The sequence below is a fragment of the Periplaneta americana genome, chromosome 2, assembly GCF_040183065.1.
Source record: "Periplaneta americana isolate PAMFEO1 chromosome 2, P.americana_PAMFEO1_priV1, whole genome shotgun sequence".
NCBI lineage: Eukaryota > Metazoa > Arthropoda > Insecta > Blattodea > Blattidae > Periplaneta > Periplaneta americana.
The window spans coordinates 57,396,567-57,419,503 of NC_091118.1; the positions used below are offsets into that span (position 1 = coordinate 57,396,567).

The 22,937-nt window shown below is 34.3% G+C and overlaps 1 protein-coding gene across 2 annotated transcripts in view; it reads right to left on the reverse strand.

Moving 5' to 3' along the window:
- sli (slit guidance ligand) overlaps positions 1-22,937 on the reverse strand; it is a 799,923-nt gene that overhangs the window by 69,776 nt on the left and 707,210 nt on the right. For both annotated transcript variants that reach the window (XM_069817706.1, XM_069817697.1), the window contains exons 13-15: positions 15,097-15,254; positions 2,175-2,325; positions 327-473 (exon numbers count right to left, since the gene is read on the reverse strand). In XM_069817706.1, the coding sequence (XP_069673807.1) occupies positions 327-473; positions 2,175-2,325; positions 15,097-15,254 (456 nt within the window). The remainder of the gene's footprint in view (positions 1-326; positions 474-2,174; positions 2,326-15,096; positions 15,255-22,937) is intronic.

The window sequence follows — 22,937 nt, forward strand, 5'->3', positions numbered from 1 at the left end:
ATGAAATGGAGTGCACTATGATCACACTTGTAAGCCCTACTCGGAAACCAAGCATTTCTGGATCCATGTTGATATAGGTAACCATTTTTCTTACATATCAGGAATCCACTCACTCCACTTTTTTCGTTACACGCTGTATATGACTTAGAATACACATGCTCTAATGCGGTATGGTATAGCGTAATGGCATCATTAATAACTAGTTTAATTCTACTATATTATTAAATTAAATTACATAGTGAAGCATTTCGTTTCTAGTGACACGATAAAAAACAATGTAGTTAAGACAATAACACTAAATATATACCATTTCGTTGATTACATACATTTCAGTGAGGCGTGCCGCGCCTTCGAAAGCGTTTTCTTCAATCCCCGTAACCCTGTTCCGTCGTAGATCCAGCTTCTGTAGGTTTGGCAGACGTCCAAACAATCCATCCGACTTGATACGACCAATCTCATTGTCGTTCAATAAACTGCAATAAAGAAGATAAATTATTATCAGTCACGAAGAGTTTTAGGGATAGTTTCAATGTAAACAGCAATGCTACTTTGTTACAACTCATGCTCCTATATCAATTCACCAATGGGGTGTAAAAATCCACCTCCACCAATATCAACACTGCCATCACCACCACCACCCGAGTAAGTTTTACTTGTACAAAATATTCTGCAACCAAAACTTGGTAGAATCCAAGGAAGCAAACAACGCAGAACCTGAATTCAGGCTACAGATTTTACACATTGAACCCGACTTCAAGAAACTCAGTTTTTCTCAAGAAATACATCCATCGCAATAGTTATGATGAGCAGGCTTCGCATGTTTGTCACAACTGCTATATTGGATGGAGTAGTTTCTCCTGGTGCATTAATGACGTCAGTCAAAGGCACAAGCAGGTTACAGGAGCGCACGTTGTTACATATGTTTGTATCACAGTCTACTATATACAGTCAAGAAGCAAGAGTTTTGAGGGTGCTAGAAACAAAAGACTGTGACGGTACTATTTTGCATTGCCTGTAATGAGGCGATATTAGCGATCCTAGCGGTGAGCAACTATCTAATGTTTGCATATTTACTACGTATTGAGCTTCGCGACTGTATATACTAGACTGTGTTTGTATGTTGAGTTCATTGCGATCCCGTTCAGTAATATAGAGGAAGCACACCAGGAGACAAATGCAGCCACCAATATCTACGTTGCAGTTGGTTTATTTCGGAATTTGGAAATTATTATTTTTGTATAAGGAATGGTAACATGTGCTGTAAAATCTGCAAAGTGGAACTGAAGATAGAAAGGCAACGTGGTATTCAAATTCACTCATTCATTCATAGTGTTCTGTCCACGGCAGGTCTTTCACTGCAAACCCAGCATTCTTCAGTCTTTCCTATTTTCTGCCTTCCTCTTAGCCTCCGCATATGATCCACATAATCTTAATGTTATATATCACCTGATATCTTCTTCTGTGGCACTAAAAACATACCGAATATTTGCAATTATTGTTTCTTGCTGCAACAGATGCATTAGAGGATGACAATATTTTATATTATAAATTTGCACCGATAACGTTATGTGACGTTGAGAGATCATTTTCTAAATTTAAAAACTGCCTGACTGATGATGGGAAAAGGTTTCAGTTACATAATCTCAGAATGTATATTTTTTGTTATTGTAATAATATGTGTAAATTATTGTTTGTATGTATGTACAAAACTTCAGTTGTATAAGATTTATTATTTATTATCAGATTGTTAATTTTGAAATGCAATTGTAATCAATGGTGTGGCAAACATATTTGATCAAAACGTTTCGATTGTGCAAACAGTGGCGGTTCTAGATGCGTAAAACTTGGGTGAGGGGGGAGCGGATTGGGACAGAAAGAAAAATGATGTCACGGTAGTGGCTAGAAACAATTTTGTTTTATAAATTTAATTTGTACTCACTAGCTAGCTAGCTAGCTAGCTAGTTAAATAAATAAAAAAATAAACTGATTGAAATAATTAAGTGCAAGAAAAATTTAAAGGCTGGCCAAAGTGCATGCAAAATTAAAAAAGAAAATCATGAAATTATAACTTCGCACTTATTTGCAGAAACTCCTATCATTCAACTTTTTTCCACATGCAAATATTTGAATTCTGTGAAAGACAGCTTACTACGAAATAATAATAGAAAACTCACAGTTCTGTAGTATACATAGGGATGTCTTTTGGTATTTCCTTGAGGCCTCTGGCAGAACAGTCTACGAGAGTTCCTTCACAAGAGCAGCCGCTCGGACAGGCGCTGTCAATCAGGCACTCGCCGGCAAGACGCGTTCTGAATTCCTCCACACCTGAAAGAAGTCATTTCATGAGCCATAACAGAGGCTCTGAACTGTCACATTCATAACAATGTGTTAGAATTTATTTACTGAAAGACAACTTCACCTAGAACGGGAGTGATTAAGGGAGATTTTCTTAATCTTAAAAGAAATGGAAGCAGCTTGGTGAAACTAACGTGACATTTCACGACTGTGATAAATTTATCGATATCGTACGAACAGATGGCAATACAGTTATTTAAACCTGAAATAATTTGTCGTCACTTTCTCATTCTACGTCGTACAGTAGCAACACGTTGTTGTGGTCAGGGACAGACAGAGGAAGAGTGAGTAAAGCGTCGTGTCTACTTCCTGCGTGGCGTCAGAAAGGAGCCACGCAGAAAGGAAAAAGACCTATCTACTGTAGTTTCCATTGGCTGAGAGAGCGAATAGGACTTCAAAAATGTAAGTTACGAAGCTATCAAAAGCTGCGGAAATTTTAGGTAAGAAATTTATTTTCAAAATTTGAAAAAGATGGAGTTTTAAATGACGTATTTTTGACCATAGATACACTGCACAACAACGCACTTTCCGTAGCTAGTGTCCCCAGCGTATAGAGAATCGCTGGTGCCCTTTATAATAAGAGATGAGACAATGGATGACCTTTTTCTGATTGACTGGCAGTTATCATGACCTCCATTAATATATTAATAAGTAAATACAATCACACATGGAGATAATAACTGAGTCGATGAAATAATACGTTCTTTTTTCGCTAAAAAAAATTATGTACACTTTGCAAAAAAGAAAAATGAAGTCTTGATCTAGGTAATAGCATCAACAATTAAAATATATAATGATTATATAGCATTGAATGACTAGAAAGAATAGGAAATGGCAAAAAAATCACCTACGAAAAGAAGAGCCTTGGTATTACGGTATTATACATAGTAAGTATATAGATATTAAATAAATTTGATATATGATTTACATATCATATTACTTTATAATATAAATTATCATATATATATTATATACAATTGTGGCGTTCCTGGAATAACTTCATCTACATTACATTGTTTTTCCGTTTCCAGCACATATTGAATCCTTAATAACTAGAGTCCGGATGTTTAGACATTTATAACAATTAAAATAGGCAGGCAAAGAAGGCAATAAAAACGTAAAAAAAAGGCACAATAATGTTTGAAAAAGGCATTACAAATTTTAAAAAGCATCGTATATTTTAACAATTATATCAACATAACTCTCATATTTACTTCGTAGGTGATACATGCTGACTTATAAAATACTTTTTTCGTGATTAACTGTCTTTTCACAAACCTTACATAAAAAAAAACTTCCATCGGTTGCAAACACAAAGGCACCAACCAAATTCACTAACGTAAGCATGAAGTTTACTTTTCAATGGTTTACTGAATTTAGGCATTCTAGCTAACCGATCTTATACCTTCTGTCACCCGACAATAACTGACCGTTTCTCACTCAAATTTCTTTTTCCTACAATAATAAACACGTGTAGCACAAAATTGTAATAACAGTAAGATTTGAAAATATGAAAGCAAACAATTGAAAATGCTACGTGACAACTTCTATGAGAACAAGCTTAACATTTAAAATTATAAAGCTGATTGTTGGTATCGTGAAGACATGACAATATTATATTTGTAACTGTGGATTGTCGATCATTATTCATATTACACCAATAGTATTAAAGCACGATTATTAGCAGATTAAGTACCGAAATAAATTATTTTTATGTACTATTGTTAGTAAAGTTAGTCATTGTTTCAAATATTTAAATTTCTATACTCATTACATTGCAATTAATTATTATAAAATTGCAAATAAACAAGAAATATTGCTTTAAAATGACATAAAAAGGCATTTATTAGTAAGAAATGCCTTAAAAAGGCAAAATAGGCAAAATAAAAATTGGCCCTATCACTTTGATTTACTTCAAATCACATTTATATATATGCAAATAATGATTTACTTCCACCCAGTAAAAAAAGGCATTTTGCCAAACATCTATATAATAACCAGACATCGGATTCTAGGGCAAATGCCTATTTTGTTTCTTTAGGAGAAAAGTAAAAATAATTATTAATATTTGTGTTTCATGGAAATTGAAAGGTATTCAAAGAGTTTTATAGTGCCCTAAAATGCCCTAAAACGGTTATTAGAGCCTAATTTGTTAATATTCGCCTAAAAATGCCTAACTCACTGTAAAGTTTCGCATTTTACTCTTACTTTTTATAATTTATACATGCATTCACTGCGAAATTTAAGGCATTTAAAAAGTGGAAAGTTTGCTTCACACCGGCCATGAAACCATTGATAAAGGAAACAAAATGTTTTGAATCTCACGACACTCGCAATAGATTTAATCGAATTTAACATGTTTGGAGGCATAAATGCCGACAAAGAACCAACCTTAGTTTTGAAGCAGGCAACAATCACAACATGTGCTGCTACCGATTCAGAGATATACTATACTATAAAAATGACTGTTTTCGGTCTGAAACCGATTAGCTGTACTGCCCTTCAGAGTGTCATAAAATCACAATTTTTGGAGAAAGAGTGTTTTTGAAATATTTATGAAAATTCGTAAAACTGCGAATTAGTAGGGTAAACCGTTACAAAATATTTAAAAGAATGGCCCTCCTAGTGTTAACACTACCAGGAAATGCAACAATAAGTGGAACTTTGTATTTTTGTCCAATTGAATCTCAATAACAACGGTTCATTTGAATGCTCGTTAACAGTTGCTCTTTCCCTCACCTTATTGTGTTGAGAAGTTTTGAGCGGTAGGACGTTTTCCTGTGAAGTTTAACGCGATAATGCCGAAAAATATAAGTGCAAAATCTACATTGATCCGGCAATGGCTAACAGAATATTCAGAATTCACTTATGATGGAAAAATAATATTCTGCAAGATTTGTAGCAAACAGGTATGTAACAATAGGCTAGTTGAAATATATAAATTCTATTAATTTTAATGAGTAGGCCTATAATATTTATACATTGACTGAGCTATCCCGAGGTATAATTCTTTTTAAGACCACTACACTTTAACCTTTTAAATTCCGATAGTTAAAGTATTTGCAGGTCATTAAAATTTTGATTGTTCGAACCCACTAACTTTGTGATAGAAATACGGCAATACAACAATTAGGATTTTATTTTAATTCAGTTTACTTTACATTTTTAGATTTCGCAAGAAAAGAAGTGCCACCTAAAGCAGCATGTGCAAGGAGCGGCTCATAAGGCTAAAGCTCAGCAGAAAAATCAACTGCAACAAACTTTACTAACACAGCCTACTTTATCCAATCTCAGCAGCAATTTCTATGCTGATTTAACCTAGCTTCCATTCGGGAGGATATAGGTGATTCTTACATATGGGTCTCTGTGGATGAAACCTCAGATCCTATGAATAGGTATATAGCAAATATGGTAGTAGGAAAACTTAGTCCTGATGGACCTTCGATTCCACACCTCGTATGTGTTAAGGAACTTTCGAAAGTGAATAGCCAAGCCATTGCTTATTTTGTAAATAAAGGCCTACAGTCTTTATCCTCAGGTAATATAGACGATTCTAAAGTTCTGTTGTTTTGTACTGATGCTGCCTCATACACGGTTGCTGCAGCTCCACTTCTTAAAACATTTTATCCTAACCTCACGCATGTAACCTGTCTAGCACATGGCCTTCACAGGGTTTCTGAAACAATCCGGAATGAATTTCCTCTTGTCAATTCGTTTATTTCTAACACAAAAAAGTGTTTTTGTAAAGCCCCATCCAGGATTTCAATATTCAGAGAGAACTTTCCAGATATCCCACTCCCACCTCAGCCGGTTGTTACACGATGGGGAACCTGGATTCAGTCAGTGGTGTATTATTCTAAGTATTTTAAAGAAGTGGTCACAGTTATTGATAAATTACCTGAAACTGGTAGTGCAGCGTGTGTGAAAGCAGTGAAAGATTGTCTGAATGACTCACGAGTGAAAAACGATATTGCCTACATAACATCAAACTTTTCTTTCATACCTGCAAGCATTGAACAATTAGAACGTGAAAAACAATCTCTTTGTAGCCAAATAGCAATAGTAATGGAAGCTCAAGTGAACATACATTCTGCTTTGGGCGAAACTGGGAAAAAAGTTAAAAATAAGTGGGACAACGTATTAAATAAGAATGTAGGATTTTCATTGTAGGAAAAAGTATCAAGAGTGATATCGGGGGAAAGTGTAAATGTTCCAGTAAGTATTGATGTTTCTATTGTACCTAATTTAAAATTTGCGCCTCTCACATCAGTTTCGGTTGAAAGAAGTTTTTCTGCTTTCAAAATGATTCTCAGTGACAAAAGGCAAAGGTTAACTGTGGAGAATTTAGAAAAAATTCTGGTGGTGTACTGTGCAGATAATTATAATAAAGTCTGAGCATGGAACTGAATTTCAATAACTTAAAATGAGTAATCTTGATATCAATAATCATTATTTCATTAGTTTCAATATATTAAATTTGTGCAGCTCTGTTTATAAATATAATATAGTATTCTTTTTTAATGTTTAAACATACTTTTTTGTGCGTATTTTAGTGTATAACTAAAAATTTCAGTGAAAGAAATAAGTATGATACCTTGATGTGCCTAAAATGCCTATTTTCATTAAAATAGAGCCTAATTTTACAAATTTTGAGCTTATTTTAGGCGCCTAAAACTGAAATTTTTAGTGCCTAAAAATCCGATGTCTAATAATAACACATATCCCGCTTTACACAATATTATTTCCCTCTAACAAACACAGAGCATTCTAGAAACATTTGAATGTCGTTTTGCGCATTGCTATTATATCAGATCTAAAATGTTTATGTACCTATCTCAAATTCAAGATTTTGTAGTTAAGTTCTTGTTCCAAAAAAACGCTTCAATTACTATTATTTAAAGATACTTTATCATTGATGAATAAAAAAAAACTGCTATCTTGCATTTACTAGAAGTAAAGCAATTTTTAAGCGCTTATTGGATTATGCATTAAGGTAGGCCATGTCTGTTCCATTGTCTCAACCCTTATCTTAGATATTATAGGCGTGCTTAGAGTTCCTGGATAATAATTGAATAGGCCTATAAGAGTTGAGACACAGGATTCAAACATCACCTACCTCGTTGCATAATCCAGTAAGCACCTAACAATGGCTTTGCTTCCAGTAAATACAAGTTAACTGGTTTCCTTATTCCTCAGTGATAAACTAGCTGTAACAATAGTTTTTATGTAATGTATATAATACATTATATTATGAAATAATATAATATTTTATAAAATTATGTATCAAATTTGTTTAAAGTCTGTATACAATTATTACTTCTCATAGGATATAGGCTATATATATTCCATTTTCAGTGCTATCAAATAATTATGTATTTTAATTAAAGATTCAAAATGGATTATGTATTTTATTTGTTGATCACTTCATCTCGCCAAAAAATTGTAATCCTGTAAAATTTTGACTTGTTCCACATCTTAAAGCTTCAATGCTATCCAAGATCTATGGAATAAAATAAAATAAAATAAATGAAATTAAATGAAAAGATCATGCAACGTCTCAACTTTCATTATAAAGGGACTCTTAGCGTCCAGACATTACAGATGACGAGAGATTTATTATTTCATCGACCCAATTTATTTTATTTGAGTACATATGAGTACTAGATTTATAAAATTGTACGTTAATTGAAGTCATGGTTGGATCCAACCAATCACAAGAGGTATGCTCATTGTCTCAACTCATACACTCAATATATCTATCTAAGCGTGCTTCTGCTGTCACCTTCTTTTATACGTGAGTATATTCCATACAATATGGCTTCGTACGTTGAGTTAATTTCACCAGGCTGAGTTTATACGTCTCGAAAACACTCTCTTACATTTTGAATTATCTCGTATTATAATTATGAGAATCTCACATTATATTTCACTTAAAACAAACAAATTAGAGCAATATATATTTTTAAAAAGATGATAAAAATGTTCCAATCTGTAGTTCAGCCAATTGAAGGTTTCTCGACGAAGAGAACCAGGATTAGAATCCGCGAATAGACTATTCTAAGATACTTATGGTGGACAATGTGACTATAGGAAAAGTATTATCCGAATATATTTCGGGTTTTCCTGCCACTCTAATTAAGCTATCGCTACAATATAAGAGAATTACCATCCCATCATTTCCCTGTTGCTAAAACATATTAGTTATTATTATCAATTGACTCAAATATATATATTTTTTTAATTCCAGGTTTGCCCTAGCATGAAAATGTTTTTGTTCTTGCTTCACATCAAGGAGAAGGGCAATACATCCAACATAAATCATGCAACTAAACTTGCAAAATGGGACAAAATAATATGTTTAATAGATTTATGTGATATATTTAAGGCTTAAGTTCACCGTTTACAGAAATGTTAATAATTGGCACGTGGGTAATTAAATTTTAAACTAAACTGTCATGAAACAAGTTTAATTTGATATAAGATCATCACAATTAACAACTATTTTGAATTAATACTATTATTTATTAGCTTCGTACATGCAATCTGTTTAATTATGTAATTATTAGACATAAGATGTTCAGAAAATACCTCTCCTATAAAAATACATGTTTTAGGACTTAGAGAGAACATACAGGCGAATAGTTAAACATTAATCACTCTGACAAAATATCACATTGCTTACGTTTGCCATTTTTGGTATATTATCAATTAATATTATCAAGTGCAAAACTCGCCTTATCCAAAATTAAAAAAAAAAAAATGAGTTACACATGGGATGTTGTACTACTTGCAGCTCTCTATCTACTGATATAGTCGGTTTGTGCAAATCTTGTCTAATTCCTCTTCCATAGAGCTCAGAAAACTATCAAATGCAAAACTGTCCATATCCATAACGGTTTTTCCTGTTTTCTGACAAACACTTTACCTGGATAAGACGAGTTTTGCATTTGATAGCCTCAATTATTATATTTGATTTTTTTGTTTATAGGTTCTTTAATATTTCTTATTTAGATTTTTTTGAGATAAGGGTGAAGTCAATCGCGTTATAGACCACAGGGTAACGAGAGGTTAAAACTCGCACCTGTATAGACAATCGTCATTAATAGCAGGCCTAAGGAACAGTATGGCGGTATCAGAGTTTTACCAAATTCAAGTACTCGTATAATTTTGCGTTAATCCATTTAAAATCTCCCATTCCCGTACGCTACCCTGTACAAAAGTCTCTCCACAAAAGACATGTTCAAAATCAATAATATAATTATTATTACTTTTATTAAAAAAATATTTTTTAATCAAAGTGAATAAAACGTTGTACGACATACTTATCGTAACTTCATATTACAATACTCGACTGGTTATCAAACTTGTATTGTAATATGAAACGTTACGATACTCATATCGTAAGTAACTAGGGCCTATTATAGTTAGCACAATATGCCACCCTATTGTACCAGTGCCGTAAATTATGTATTACCATGACAACTGGAACGTAATGACTTCCATTATGAGGGTATAACTTGTGCCCTAAAATTAATATTAAACTATTTTCTGCCGTGCGATAATATTCAATACGTCACTGGTGTCATAGCAACTCATTCTTCACAGACCATGATATCAAATTACACACCATTACAAATTTGATATTTTATTTTTTATTAGTTGTTTTATAATGTTGTCGTACAAAAAATAACATATGAAGGATGTTTATAAAGTTTTACAGTTATGGCATTCGTCAAAATTAGGGAACGAGCGAAACGAATTTCTCAAGCATTGATTCGTGCAATAAACTATAACATTATAAACTAGTTTCATAATATACGTACTATTATCGATCCTGGTGTTTATTATAAATAATTAAACAAGTGCGTAATGTTTCTTTACTATAGTTTAAGTCGTGTTTAATTTATTTACTGTATCATTATTATCAATTTGTTAATGTGGGAAACGTCGCTATGTTACAAATTAGATCTTCTTTTATTTTCGTTACATTTTTATTATCTAGGTACATGGTAACATAGGAACATTTCTCTAAGCCGGTCATTCGTCATGCAACCTAATGTGGATAAACATAAAATGGTTTATGTACAAGGAATTGATTTATATAAATTCTGGGTTATCAACACTTATACGAACAATTATTTCCACAAATTCTATGAACTCGATTCTACTCAAGTAAATCCTACTTACCAGATCCCTGTATACTTAACGACATTGCATCAGTTACAGAAAATAAACAATGTTCCTTTTAAATTCTCCTACAAGAGTGTATTCACTGGTTCTAATGTTATGTGATCTGAAACACTCGGGGTCATTGTGTTTAGGAGAAAAGTTGTGTGTTCGAAACCATATGTCTGGACTTAATACAGGGTGGAAGTGATACAACTTTGTAGACTGAAGGAAGAAATAGAATATTTTGAAATAAATAAAAAATTGTAATTAAGTTCATGGTTAATTAGAAAATTAGGCTGAAAGACTGCGTACTTTGGAAACAGCGCTCGCCTATGAATTTACACAAGAACTCAGGCCTGAATAACAGCATTCCGTCTCATAGGGCCGTATTCATAGGCATTTTTAGCGCGGGTTTCCGGTGGATGATCAGCGTTTTTCGTATTCATAAACCAGTGTTAGCGATAGAATATGACTTGAATTCTGTACTAGTAACCAGTGGATAACCGGGACTAGCTTAGTACGCTCGTAGCGCGTGCTGCGAAATGTCTATGAATACCACCCTTAGTCACTACAGTAGGGTTGCCAGACATCCTAATGGCAGAAAATAACGATATGTGTTAATATTTTTATTTAATTTGCAAGAAAACCGTCCATTTTATTGGAAAGTTGGAAAGGGATACATGATTCCTTATCAGTTTTGTAATGATAAGGGTAAACGTCAGGATCATATGGATAGTACTTATCGGATAAAACAGTGTTAAGATTTAAGAGAATATTATTTTTTTTCTGAGAAATGTATTAATTTGGAACTAACATGGCATTAGAATTTTTTTATAATGTACGCAAGGAATACGCTGTTATTTTGCTTACACCCTGTATAGTTATTATGCTTACATTCTGTATATCCAACGTTTCGGAACTACTTACAGGTTCCTACATTAGAGTGCTATAGTACCAAACCTAAAGAATCTCCTACTCTGTTCGGTGCGTTAGGCCAAGTTAATTCAAACAACTGTATAATTTATAGTAAATCCTATATGCTGGATCTTAGGTCCAAACACGCAGTGTAAAATCTCAAAACTTTTATTTTCTTCTAAATAGTTCTAATATCTTGTTTTTATTAAACTTTTACTAATTATTGGCTATTAAACTTCGGATGTCATTATTTGGAATTTCTTACAAGAATTTTATGGAAGGAATAATTACATCATACAGGAGATTTGGAATACATCAATTCTAAACCAAAATGATGATAAAAGTAACTGGCTAAAATGTACTTCGCTAACGAACGAGTTATCTTCCGAAAAATGTTGCAATGAAGAGTGAATTAGAATGAAACTGGACATTTTTCAGAATTGACTCACAAAACATAGGCATACTGTACCACTACTTTCAGATAGGGATTTTGTGTCCACTGGTGTTCAGGCCACTGGTTTGGTAGAGGAGGGCCTACATCCAGGCCGTCACGATCACCAGGTTTGACAACGATGGATTTTGTATGCGTAGTTTATAACACACGATGTGGCCAACATAACATTGTAATTACTTGTATTTTTCACATGGATCAACATGTTCAGATACTGTTATTGTAGGCATTAATTAAAGCCGTTATGTAAAATTATACCTTACAATCCCCTAAATACTTGAAGGAATAATACGTTAAACTAGCGGATTCAAAAGTCATTAACTTGTAACAAGCGCATTTTATGACCTTGAAATGATTCGCGGGCGCTAAAACACGGCCAGGAGTTTGACAAAGGGAATCGTGTAGGAACCTATTGATTGCAGAGGGACAGGAAATCAGTGGTGTACAAACAGTAGGCGGGCGTCATAGGGGACTGCGAAGCGGTCACTCAGTTGAAGGTTGGGCTATTTGTTACCAAAATAAGGAATCAATTTCAATCATAATACAGTGACAAGTAACTTCTTAGGATTTCAAGAAACAATTTAAAGCACTCTTTTTTTAGTAGGTTATTTTACGACGGTTTATCAACATCTTAGGTTATTTAGCGTCTGAATGAGATGAACGTGATAATGCCGGTAACATGAGTCCGGGAGCCACCGGCGTGGTTCAGTCGTTTAAGGCGCTTGCCTGAAGTTGCGCTCGGGTGCTGGTGAATCCCCGCTTGGGCTAATTACCTGGTTGGGTTTTTTCCGAAGTTTTCCCCAACCGTAAGGTGAATGCCAGGTAATCTATGGCGAATCCTCGGCCTTATCTCGCCAAATACCATTTCGCTATCACCAATCTCATTAACGCTAAATAATCTAGTAGTTGATACAGCGTCGTTAAATAACCAACTAAAAAAATGAGTTTGGGGTCCAGCACCGAAAGTTACCCAGCATTTGCTCACATTGGGTTGAGGGAAAAACCCCGCAAAAAACTTCAACCAGGTAACTTGCCAACGGGAATCGAACGCGGGCCACCTGGATTCGCGACCAGACGCGCTACCCGTTACTCCACAGGTGTGGACTAAAGCACTCTTAAAATATCCGACACAAATTAGCTATACCGACTCAGTATTGGCGTGAGAATTTGGCATCCATATTAATTTTCACCAATATATAGCTAAAACTTTGCATTATTTCATAATCACTTTTTATAATACGGCAGAAACTAAGGTATAAAGATAAAATCAAACAAGAAAAATGTGCTCAAGGACAGACAGACGAATAGATCAAATCATGCCCTAATGATACTGGTTATGGAAAATGCAAGAGATCACAGAGGTAAACAGATAACCCTGTATATTGAATGCAGACAGCAGAAATGTGCGATACGTTTCCCGTGGGATATGGATAAGATCTTTCATTTCACACGCGTCGTATGAGCTGCAAATGTAAATCAATGAGGCATATCTTAGGCGGTAATATTATATACGTGGCATGCTATGCTAACATTTCTCACAAGGGAGAAGTTCACTTGTTGAATGTTGGCATTATTGAGATGTCTCCCAGGGAATGTGTGTTATGGACGTCAATATAATTTAACTGTGCTCAAGGGACGTAAGGCTGACTGAACCGGAATTACGTAACTATTAATGGAATCATGTTATCTAAACATTCATAATTTACATCAGTGAAATAGGAAGACAACCAGTAGGCCTAGTGAATAGTACGCAGGACAATAATTCTTAATTTCTGTACATAAAAAGAATCGACGCACTATAGTCTGCACATCGTTTGTATAATGACTAATTGTGTATATTAATGAGATATTCTGCATGAGATAGATCGTATTTTAACATATAATAATAATAATAATAATAATAATAATAATAATAATAATAATAATAATATAATAATAATAATAATAATAATAATAATATTTATTGATATTTATGTGCTGTACAACAGCTGTTGGTGAATAACATCCAGCACAATGATACAAATAAAACTTAATAATAATAATAATAATAATAATAATAATAATAATAATAATAATAACAATAATCGAACTAGTTTCTTGGAAATACGAAATTCAATAAGAATATTATATAACCGAGGCTTATTGTATGGATTCGTAACAAGCTGTTTTTTACGGTGTTAGCCCTTGACCCAACCTCCAAACCTCTGGAGGACCACCCTTATCGGCTGTCCACGACTGCTTATTCAATAAATTCATAGCTACCCTCCATATCTGAAGGCCGTCTCCTATAATCGCAATGAATGAATGAATGAATGAATGAATAAATAAATAAATAAGTAGGCTAAGTAAGTAAATGAATAAACGAGTAAACGAATAAATAAATAAATAAATAAATAAATAAATAAATAAATAAATAAATAAATAAATAAATAAGTAAGTAAATAAGTAAGTAAATAAATAAATAAGTAAATAAGTAAGTAAAGAAGTAAATAAATAAGTAAATAAATAAATAAGTAAATAAATAAGTAAATAAATGGAGAAATAAGTAAATAAGTAAGTAAATAAATAAATAAGTAAATAAATACATAAGTAAATAAATAAATAAGTAAATAAATAAATACATAAATAAATAAATAAGTAAATAACGAAGTAAATAAATAAATAAATAATTAAAAATAAATAGATAAGTCACTAGATAAATAAATAAACAAGTAAATAGATAAATAAATAAATATTGCACGGGTCCACGTCTTCCTGTCATACCTACATTTTTTATCGATTTTCAATTCAATTATGGCTAATCCGTCAAGTTTACGCAGCAAACCAATGAGGACATATTTGTTTACATTTACTATATGAAAATCCCACAATATCACTCCTCCACCGTCTCCCGTTTTCCTGGAATATGCATTCCAAAATCGAACTAAAAATGTCATTTTTCTCAAAGCCCGTTCACGAAAGATCACAATGACATCACACACTTTTTTGTTTACTTCACTGCCTTAATTTATCTCTCAAAAGGATCTTATTTTGTCTCCTTCCACCTGTATATTAACGATATGCAAAACATAAACCTAGAAATTAATGAGTAGGAACGTGTTACGCAATGATTTCACGTGTGTATATTACTGTGATGTGTGCATGCTGCGTAATGATCTCGGGGTCACGGACATGGAGGTCGCATGTTGGACGCCGCTTACCCTTACATTTGAATTTCTCGTCCTTGAGAGCCTCGATGCGACGCCGCTGCATTCGTTTGGGGGTGTCACAGCGGGCCCCCGATGTCTCGATTGGGTTGCGATGCAGGTACTCGGCCAACCAGCGCAGATTACAGTCACAGATGAAGGGATTGCGCGCCAGGTGCCTGCAACAGCGACCACACACGAAAGTAAATAAACAGAGCAAAGAATAAAAAAAATACGAATAACAAGTACAAATAACGAAATGAATAGGCCTAATCAAATAAGTAAAGAAATAAGTGAATATATGAATAAAATAAACAGAAATAGGCAAGAAAATTAAACGGACTTTGAAGTGCCCTGTATGTTTTTTCATGTTAACATATAAGAATTTAAAAAATAATTACAGTAGAGCGTCTCGTTTAGGCACAGTGAAAACGTTAACAAAGTGCAGGTAACGTGTGGGGAAGTCGAGACGTACGATAAACACGAGGGATGCACAAGGTTTTAGTTACAACATTTATGATGGAGCATTAATTGAAATTATATTTTCCAAAAACACACAAAACAAAGAACATAAATTGTATAACGTTATCATATACACATTTTAACAAGCAAGCAATTGTAACGTTGAAATAATTCAATATAACAAATCAAATTTTGCTACTTATATGATGTTGCTTTCAAGCAGCATTTTTTACGGTCATGAATTTCATTCTCTGTATGATTAACATAATATCACCGTCTTCTGTGGCCGAATTAACAAAACTACAGTACAGTATATTGATCTGAAGTGTTAGGTATATTGCCTGAATAAATTGAACTTTGAGAAGGGATAATTACATTTAGGAAATAGTGTGGGAAGCGGTTTGTAAACAGGGAGTAGATCTTAACAGCGTTTCTACGAGAGGTGCTATACATAGACGAATCGCACACAGTCAATGGTATTCAACGCCTGTTGGCAAAGATGTGTGGAAGCCTTGGGGGATTATTTTGAAGGGTGTTTAGCTGTAAGTAATGTACTTTATTTCTTCTTGTGCATAATAAAACAATGATTTCTATTTACGCATCTTTCAAAATTTCCCTTACCCATTGCCTCCTGTACCTGGACTCAATTTGGCACTGCCATTGCGAAGCACATTCAAGTGACTTCAATCGCATATAGAGAATTTCTATTCCTGCAGCTTTGTTGGCTGATATAATATAGTTAAAATGACTTATGAAATGACCATCGTATAATTGGAAACTATTCAATAAAACAGTATTAAAACCACATAGATAAAACCAATTAAAAATAAATTGTCTGTTGTTTAGTCAACTGTCCGAAGAAAGGTTTGAACCTCATAAGTGATACCAACAACGCACCACGCATGAGGCAACTAAGCCAGGAGATAATGGAGAGAGTGTCCAGTCCCATTCCCTCTCCATGCATACACTACTGACTAAATACATATTACACTAATCAGACGTCAGATATATATATATATATATATATATATATATATATATATATATAAACAATCGTTCTTCCTCTGACACACATTCAGATGAGATTTATGCTGTCTGATATAATAGCTATACTTATCAGCAGACAGTGTGCATTTTCGTTCCCAAACAAGTTTAGGAAAGTTATCAGTTAGTATATTCTGGACTCTAAATGCTTACGTCAGGACGCTACGAAAGGTATAACCTAGTTCGGTACGTAATAATAATGGATCATGACAACTGTAAGTGGGATTGCTACTAAATTGAAATGAACTGACCAGCTACTTTTTGATCATATAAACACACAAACATTGTGAAACTAGCTCTGTACAAAATATTAGTGCTACATATGACAGGAAATGCAATTAGATTGACGATAATACTGAACTAGTATAATACAATACCTATTATAGAACATATTATTAAATATGATACACATTAACTGTAAATAGGCCTACTCTATGTATAATATATACAATAAATTCATTTAATGAGATCAACTCCGTTACGGTGAACAAAAACATACATTGTGAACTTATGAAATTCATATCTTTTACTATAACTGCCAGTAAAAATTTGTTTAAGCTAAGAAAATATTCTTCCTACGTCACATGACGTTATAGGGACAAAATAATAATATAAAAATCAATACACAAATTAGAAATATTTACATTTTGTTCATTATATACAAATAATTCATTTATCAAAAGCTATTCCGTTGCAGTGAACGAGAACATACATTTTCAGGTTATGAAATGCCAATCTTTTACGAACATCACATAAAATTTGTTTAAACTAAGATAATGTTCTTTCTACGTCATATGACGTTACAGGGGCATGTTTATAATACATTACATCATTGCTATTTAATGACTCCATGCTTGCAATTCTACTATCCTGCTTATGCATCCACATGACGTAATGTACCAGAAGAAACTACTCGATCCGCTGTACGTTTGGGAACAGAAATGCGTTGCCTGCTTATCAACCAGAACCTCAATCAGAGGTAACAAAAATCAATTATTGTAAATGTTAAACATGTTTCGGGGTTCTGCCTTCCCGCCATCAGTAGCTGTATTGGGACCAATTACACTCATTCATAGATTTTTTAGAAGTCTCCGGATACGTTTGAGTTCAATTTATCGATCGTCCCGAAGTCATGCCATGCATGACATCGATATTTTATGGAGTGGTCACAGAAACAGTGTTAAAATTTGATCCCATCTCTTAGTCGGGAGAATAATATATTTTATTCCATGAGGTACATAATGCAGGATTATTTGTTTACGGATGTGCCCTCTCTCCATTCTTCTAGCATGTATTAATTTTTATCAATGTAAGAAATTCTTAATTTAATTTAATTTTAGCTAGCTAGCTAGTAGGCAAAGTGAGTACAAATTAAAATTATAAAACAAAAATGTTTCTAGCCACTACCGTAAGAGCCAGGCTCGTGTACGGTGTGGTCTTAGCCAATAATATTACATAAAATTTACAAGGACAGTTTACTAAATACAGTAAGTAACTTAATTCAAACCAATAAATAACACACAAGAGCAAAAAAAAAAAAAAAAGGAATAGAAAAAGAGAGAAAAACACAATTTTAATATAAATTGACAATCAGACAGAAGCCAGTGATCTTCAATAAAAACATGAATATATTCGACAGAAATAAAAAAAGGTAAAAAATACAGTGGACTCTCCTAAGTTCGACAGAACATAATTGAAAGTTCTGACCAATAAGGGTAGTGGGTGTGGCAGATGAAATGAATACAAATTCTTATTGGTTATCCATCAACGAATACAGTACTGTACTTGCATTTCCTGCCCGCCCCGAGACTTGTGTATGCGCTTCTAGTACCACAGTGGGTTTCGACAGTTCCGTCTCACAAACGGCATAATTCTCAAACAGAGAAAAAAGAGTTCATTAATTTAAAATCGGTGATCAATATAGATGTCCTAATCAATAAAATATTCTGTTTTCCTTTAACAAAAGTATCACTACAAAACACAGGACCAATTTCCATTCAAATGGCAAACCCATTTCGTAGTGCCCGTATAGGGACGTGTCTAATTTTCCTACGTAAGCAGTCGAACTATAGAATGTCGAACATGATTTCTGTCGAACTTAAGAGCTTCCTCTGTACACATATTTGTTAATATTATATATCATTAATAATTTTATAAATTTCTTTTTTAAAAGGTTAAATTTTAAATTTGAAAAATGGTTTGTAATTTTATTATAAAGTCTTGGGCCGAAACTAACACCAGAAATTCAGAAATTAATTTCCCTTAGCAGAGTTTGAACGGGATGCTATGGCAAACACGGTATACGAGTATAACATAAAACTTACGACAAAGGTATTGCTTTCATAATTTGATATCTTCTGACTGCATTTACGTTCACTATAGCTACCGTTACAGCGGAGGATGGTAGAGATATGAAAGTTAACAGGTACAGTTACACAATAGAAACATGACATGAGACTCACTGACAAAATTATGGTAGCAGCAGTGATGCGAATAATTAATCTACTTTATGCTCTCAGTATCTACAGTACGTACTTAACTTGAAATTCAATTGCATCAAAATAACCCACTTGTCTGCGACTCATACAAAAAGACTTTCGCCGCCGTGAACGTAGGCAACTTCTCACACACTGTAGTTCGGCGGGTAGTCTATAAGCATCAACAGGCTGAATATCTAAACAGCAATCCTTTCCATTCGTTACTCATACTACTGCCAACTTGCCAACGAGTCTATGCTTAATGAATAAAGATAAATACAAATTCAACGAGGTCTGAAGGATCAATATAATTCTTACAGGTCATTGTTCTTAGCAGTAAGTCATTCCTTCACGTTCTTTGGCATTTAACTATGAGAGGAGAATTTTGCATCATATATTTGCTACCAAAACTTAGTACTTGTGTCTCGTAATCTGCTATGCATGCCAAATTGTTATGTCCACAATACATCCTTAATCGTATGCAAATGTCTGGAAATTTATATTCGTCGAGGAGACTGACGCAACTATAGATGAGTACTTCTCACCAAAGATAACGGGGATCGATTCTCTGCAGGTTTGAGAGATGTAACGGAAAGAGCGACTCTGTTTTCACTGACACTCATACTCTAACCATTTTCGATCATCCATCAGTCACCTATCCATGCATGCATATATCAATTCATATCATCATCCATCTATATCTCGTCATACAGCCATCTATTCATTCACCCAGTAACACATTCCCTCACAAATTACTCCGTCATCCATAAATTCCTTAATTCCCTCCATCAATCCTTTCATTCCTTCATCCTTTCATTTATCCATTCCGTCACTCATCCACTCATTTCATCACACATTCCGGTATCTTGTCATGTTTTCTTTCACCAAGCCATCCATCCATCCATCCATCCTCCGTCTATTCGTTCATTAACTATCTCATTTATCCGTCGTTCAAGGTATTCATCCAGGACATATTCATTAATGCATCCATCCCCACATTTACTCAATGATATATTCAGCCATCAGTATATCCACCCACTCATTCAGTAGCAGCATTAGCAGTAACTAATAAGAGACGTAGAAATGGTAATAGGAGTAGTGAACATCAGTCGTGGTATTAAGAGTAGCAATAGCAGTACCAGTAGTAGTATTAGAAGAAGTGGTAGGGAACAGCAGCAATAGTGTTATAACGTTTTGAGGTAGGAAACTTGGGGTGCTATGCATAGACATTTCGCTAGCCCGCGCTACGAGCGTGCTAAACTAGCCCCGGCTATCGACTGATTACTTGTATAGGATTCATATCATTAGGAAGCGGATTTTTATGTGCTAAAAATTTAAATATATTTATTATAGTAGTGACACTAGCAGTGACAGTATTAACAGCAATAGTAGTAGCATTAACACTACCAGAAGTAGCTGTGATATCAGCTGTAGTAGTACCAGAAGTAATTGTAGCAGTAAGTGATAGTAGTAGTACTATCAGTAGAAGTAGCAATACTGGCAGTAAAAGCAATATTAGCAGCAGCAGTAGGTAGTAACAACAGTAGGCTACTAGTAAAAGCAGTAACAGGCCTAGTAGTTGCAGTAACAGTAGTAGTAATAGAAATGGTAGTAATGATAATATTAATAGTAGTAGTAACAGTAGTAGTGGTAATACTAGCAGTATTAGTAGCAGTAATAGTGTTGGTAATAGAAGTAGTAGTATTAGTGTTAGTAGTAGCAGTAGTAAAAGCAGTAGAAGTGATAATAGAAGTAGTGTAAATCAGTCGTGGTATTAATAGTAGCAGTAGTAGTATTAGAAGAAGTGGTAGGAGCAACAGCAGTAGTGTCAGTAGCGGCATTAGCACTGACAATATTAGCATCAATAATAGTAGTAGTAACAATAGCAGAAGTAGCAGTGGTATCAGCTGTAGCAGTACCAGAAGCAGTAATAGCAGTAATAACACCAGTACTATAAGTAGAAGTAGCAATAATGACAGCAGAAGCAGTATTAGTAGTAACAGTAGTACTAGTAATAGCAGTAACAGTAGTAGGCCTAGTAGTTGCAGTAGCAGTAGTAGCAATAGTAACAGTAGTAGTAATAGGAGTGGTAGTAGTGATAGTATTAGCAGTACTAGCAGTAGTAGTAGTGGTGGTAATAGTAGCAGTAATAGTGTTGGTAAAAGAAGTAGTAGTATTAGCAGTAGTGTTAGTAGTAGCAGTAGTAAAAGCAGTAGAAGTGATAATAGAAGTAATGTAAATCAGTCGTGGTATTAATAGTAGCAGTAGTAGTATTAGAAGAAGTGGTAGGAGCAACAACAGTAGTGTCAGTAGCGGCATTAGCACTGACAATATTAGCATCAATAGTAGTAGTAATACTAGCAGAAGTAGCAGTGGTATCAGCTGTAGCAATACCAGAAGTAATAATAGTAGTACCAGAAATAATAATAACAGTACTATCAGTAGAAGTCGCAATATTGGCAGCAGAAGCAGTATTAGTAGCAGCAGCAGCAGGTAGTAACAGTAGTACTAGTAATAGCAGTAACAATAGTAGGCCTAGTAGTTGCAGTAGCAGTAGTAGCAATAGTAACAGTAGTAGTAATAGGAGTTGTAGTTGTCAGCTTTTCTTTACTTTGTATAGATGGTAAAAATATTGAGTAAACAATACTACAACAATAAAGAATTACCCTGCCGTCGAATGGTATGATAGGGTCGACTGTCTCTTTGGTGAGGTGATATAAAGAAAACACTCCATATAAAACATTAACACTCCCCTTCAACAATTATTAATAACACTTTAGAAAGATGAAAACGAACCAAGGTCTCCCGTAAGAGTACAATCACTGATATTTCACCAACCATCGACACTGGCTTGCCACTAAAGGTCGCTGAACTGGCATTTGCCATTACACAAACTAGTAACGCCATCTGTACCCATAGTTTGTAATAATTAGCAGCTTGCTAGACAAGTCCCAATTTGTCAGCTATGGTAGTAATCACTTTTACACAACCAAACACAACCAATGTAAAACTCTTGACGAAAGCCAGCTTATAAACTCATACTCCATATGAAATCAAACTCCTACTATGAATCCTAATAAACTTAACTTTACTAATATTTAAAACCCCGTTTAGGTTCCTGGCATGCCAGTCTCGAAACCAACTCAACAATGATCTCTCTTCGACACTCATACCTCTATATACACACAGCATACATCACCGCAGCTCGGTTACGTTTCCGCCCGTAGTAAGTCACGAAACCCGTTCGATCCCAGACTACAGCACTCCACGTTCCTCCCGAACTGGGTTATCCGTGGTTCCCTCACGGATAGTCGTAACACCAACCCACAGCTCTCCCTGCTGTAGTCCAAACTTCCTCAACGAGAGTCTCCCCGAAACTGACTTGTATGGATATACCGACGGTAATGAATAATTAATGCAAAATGGCCAATGACATTCAAACCCCAAGACACGTGATCATTTAAATTCGCTCCTTATACGTGAGGAAAAAGAGAGCAATATTGGCGGAAATAAAACTAGCTATCTAAAGAAGAAGTAAAGACTGAAAATGGAGAAGAAATGAAGCCACCTATGAAAGGCGAGGGTAACTAATAATAAAAAGAAAATAACAAGAATAGAAAAGAGAGAAAGGAAATGAAAGGAAAGAAATGAACATGATGTGCCGAATCTAAAACGGCACAGTAGTAGTGATAGTGTTAGCAGAACTAACAGTAGTAGTAGTGGTAATAGTAGCAGTAATAACACCAGTACTATAAGTAGAAGTAACAATACTGACAGGAGAAGCAGTATTAGTAGCAGCAGCAGGAAGTAACAGTAGTACTAGTAATAGCAGTAACAGTAGTAGGCCTAGTAGTTGCAGTAGCAATAGTAACAGTAGTA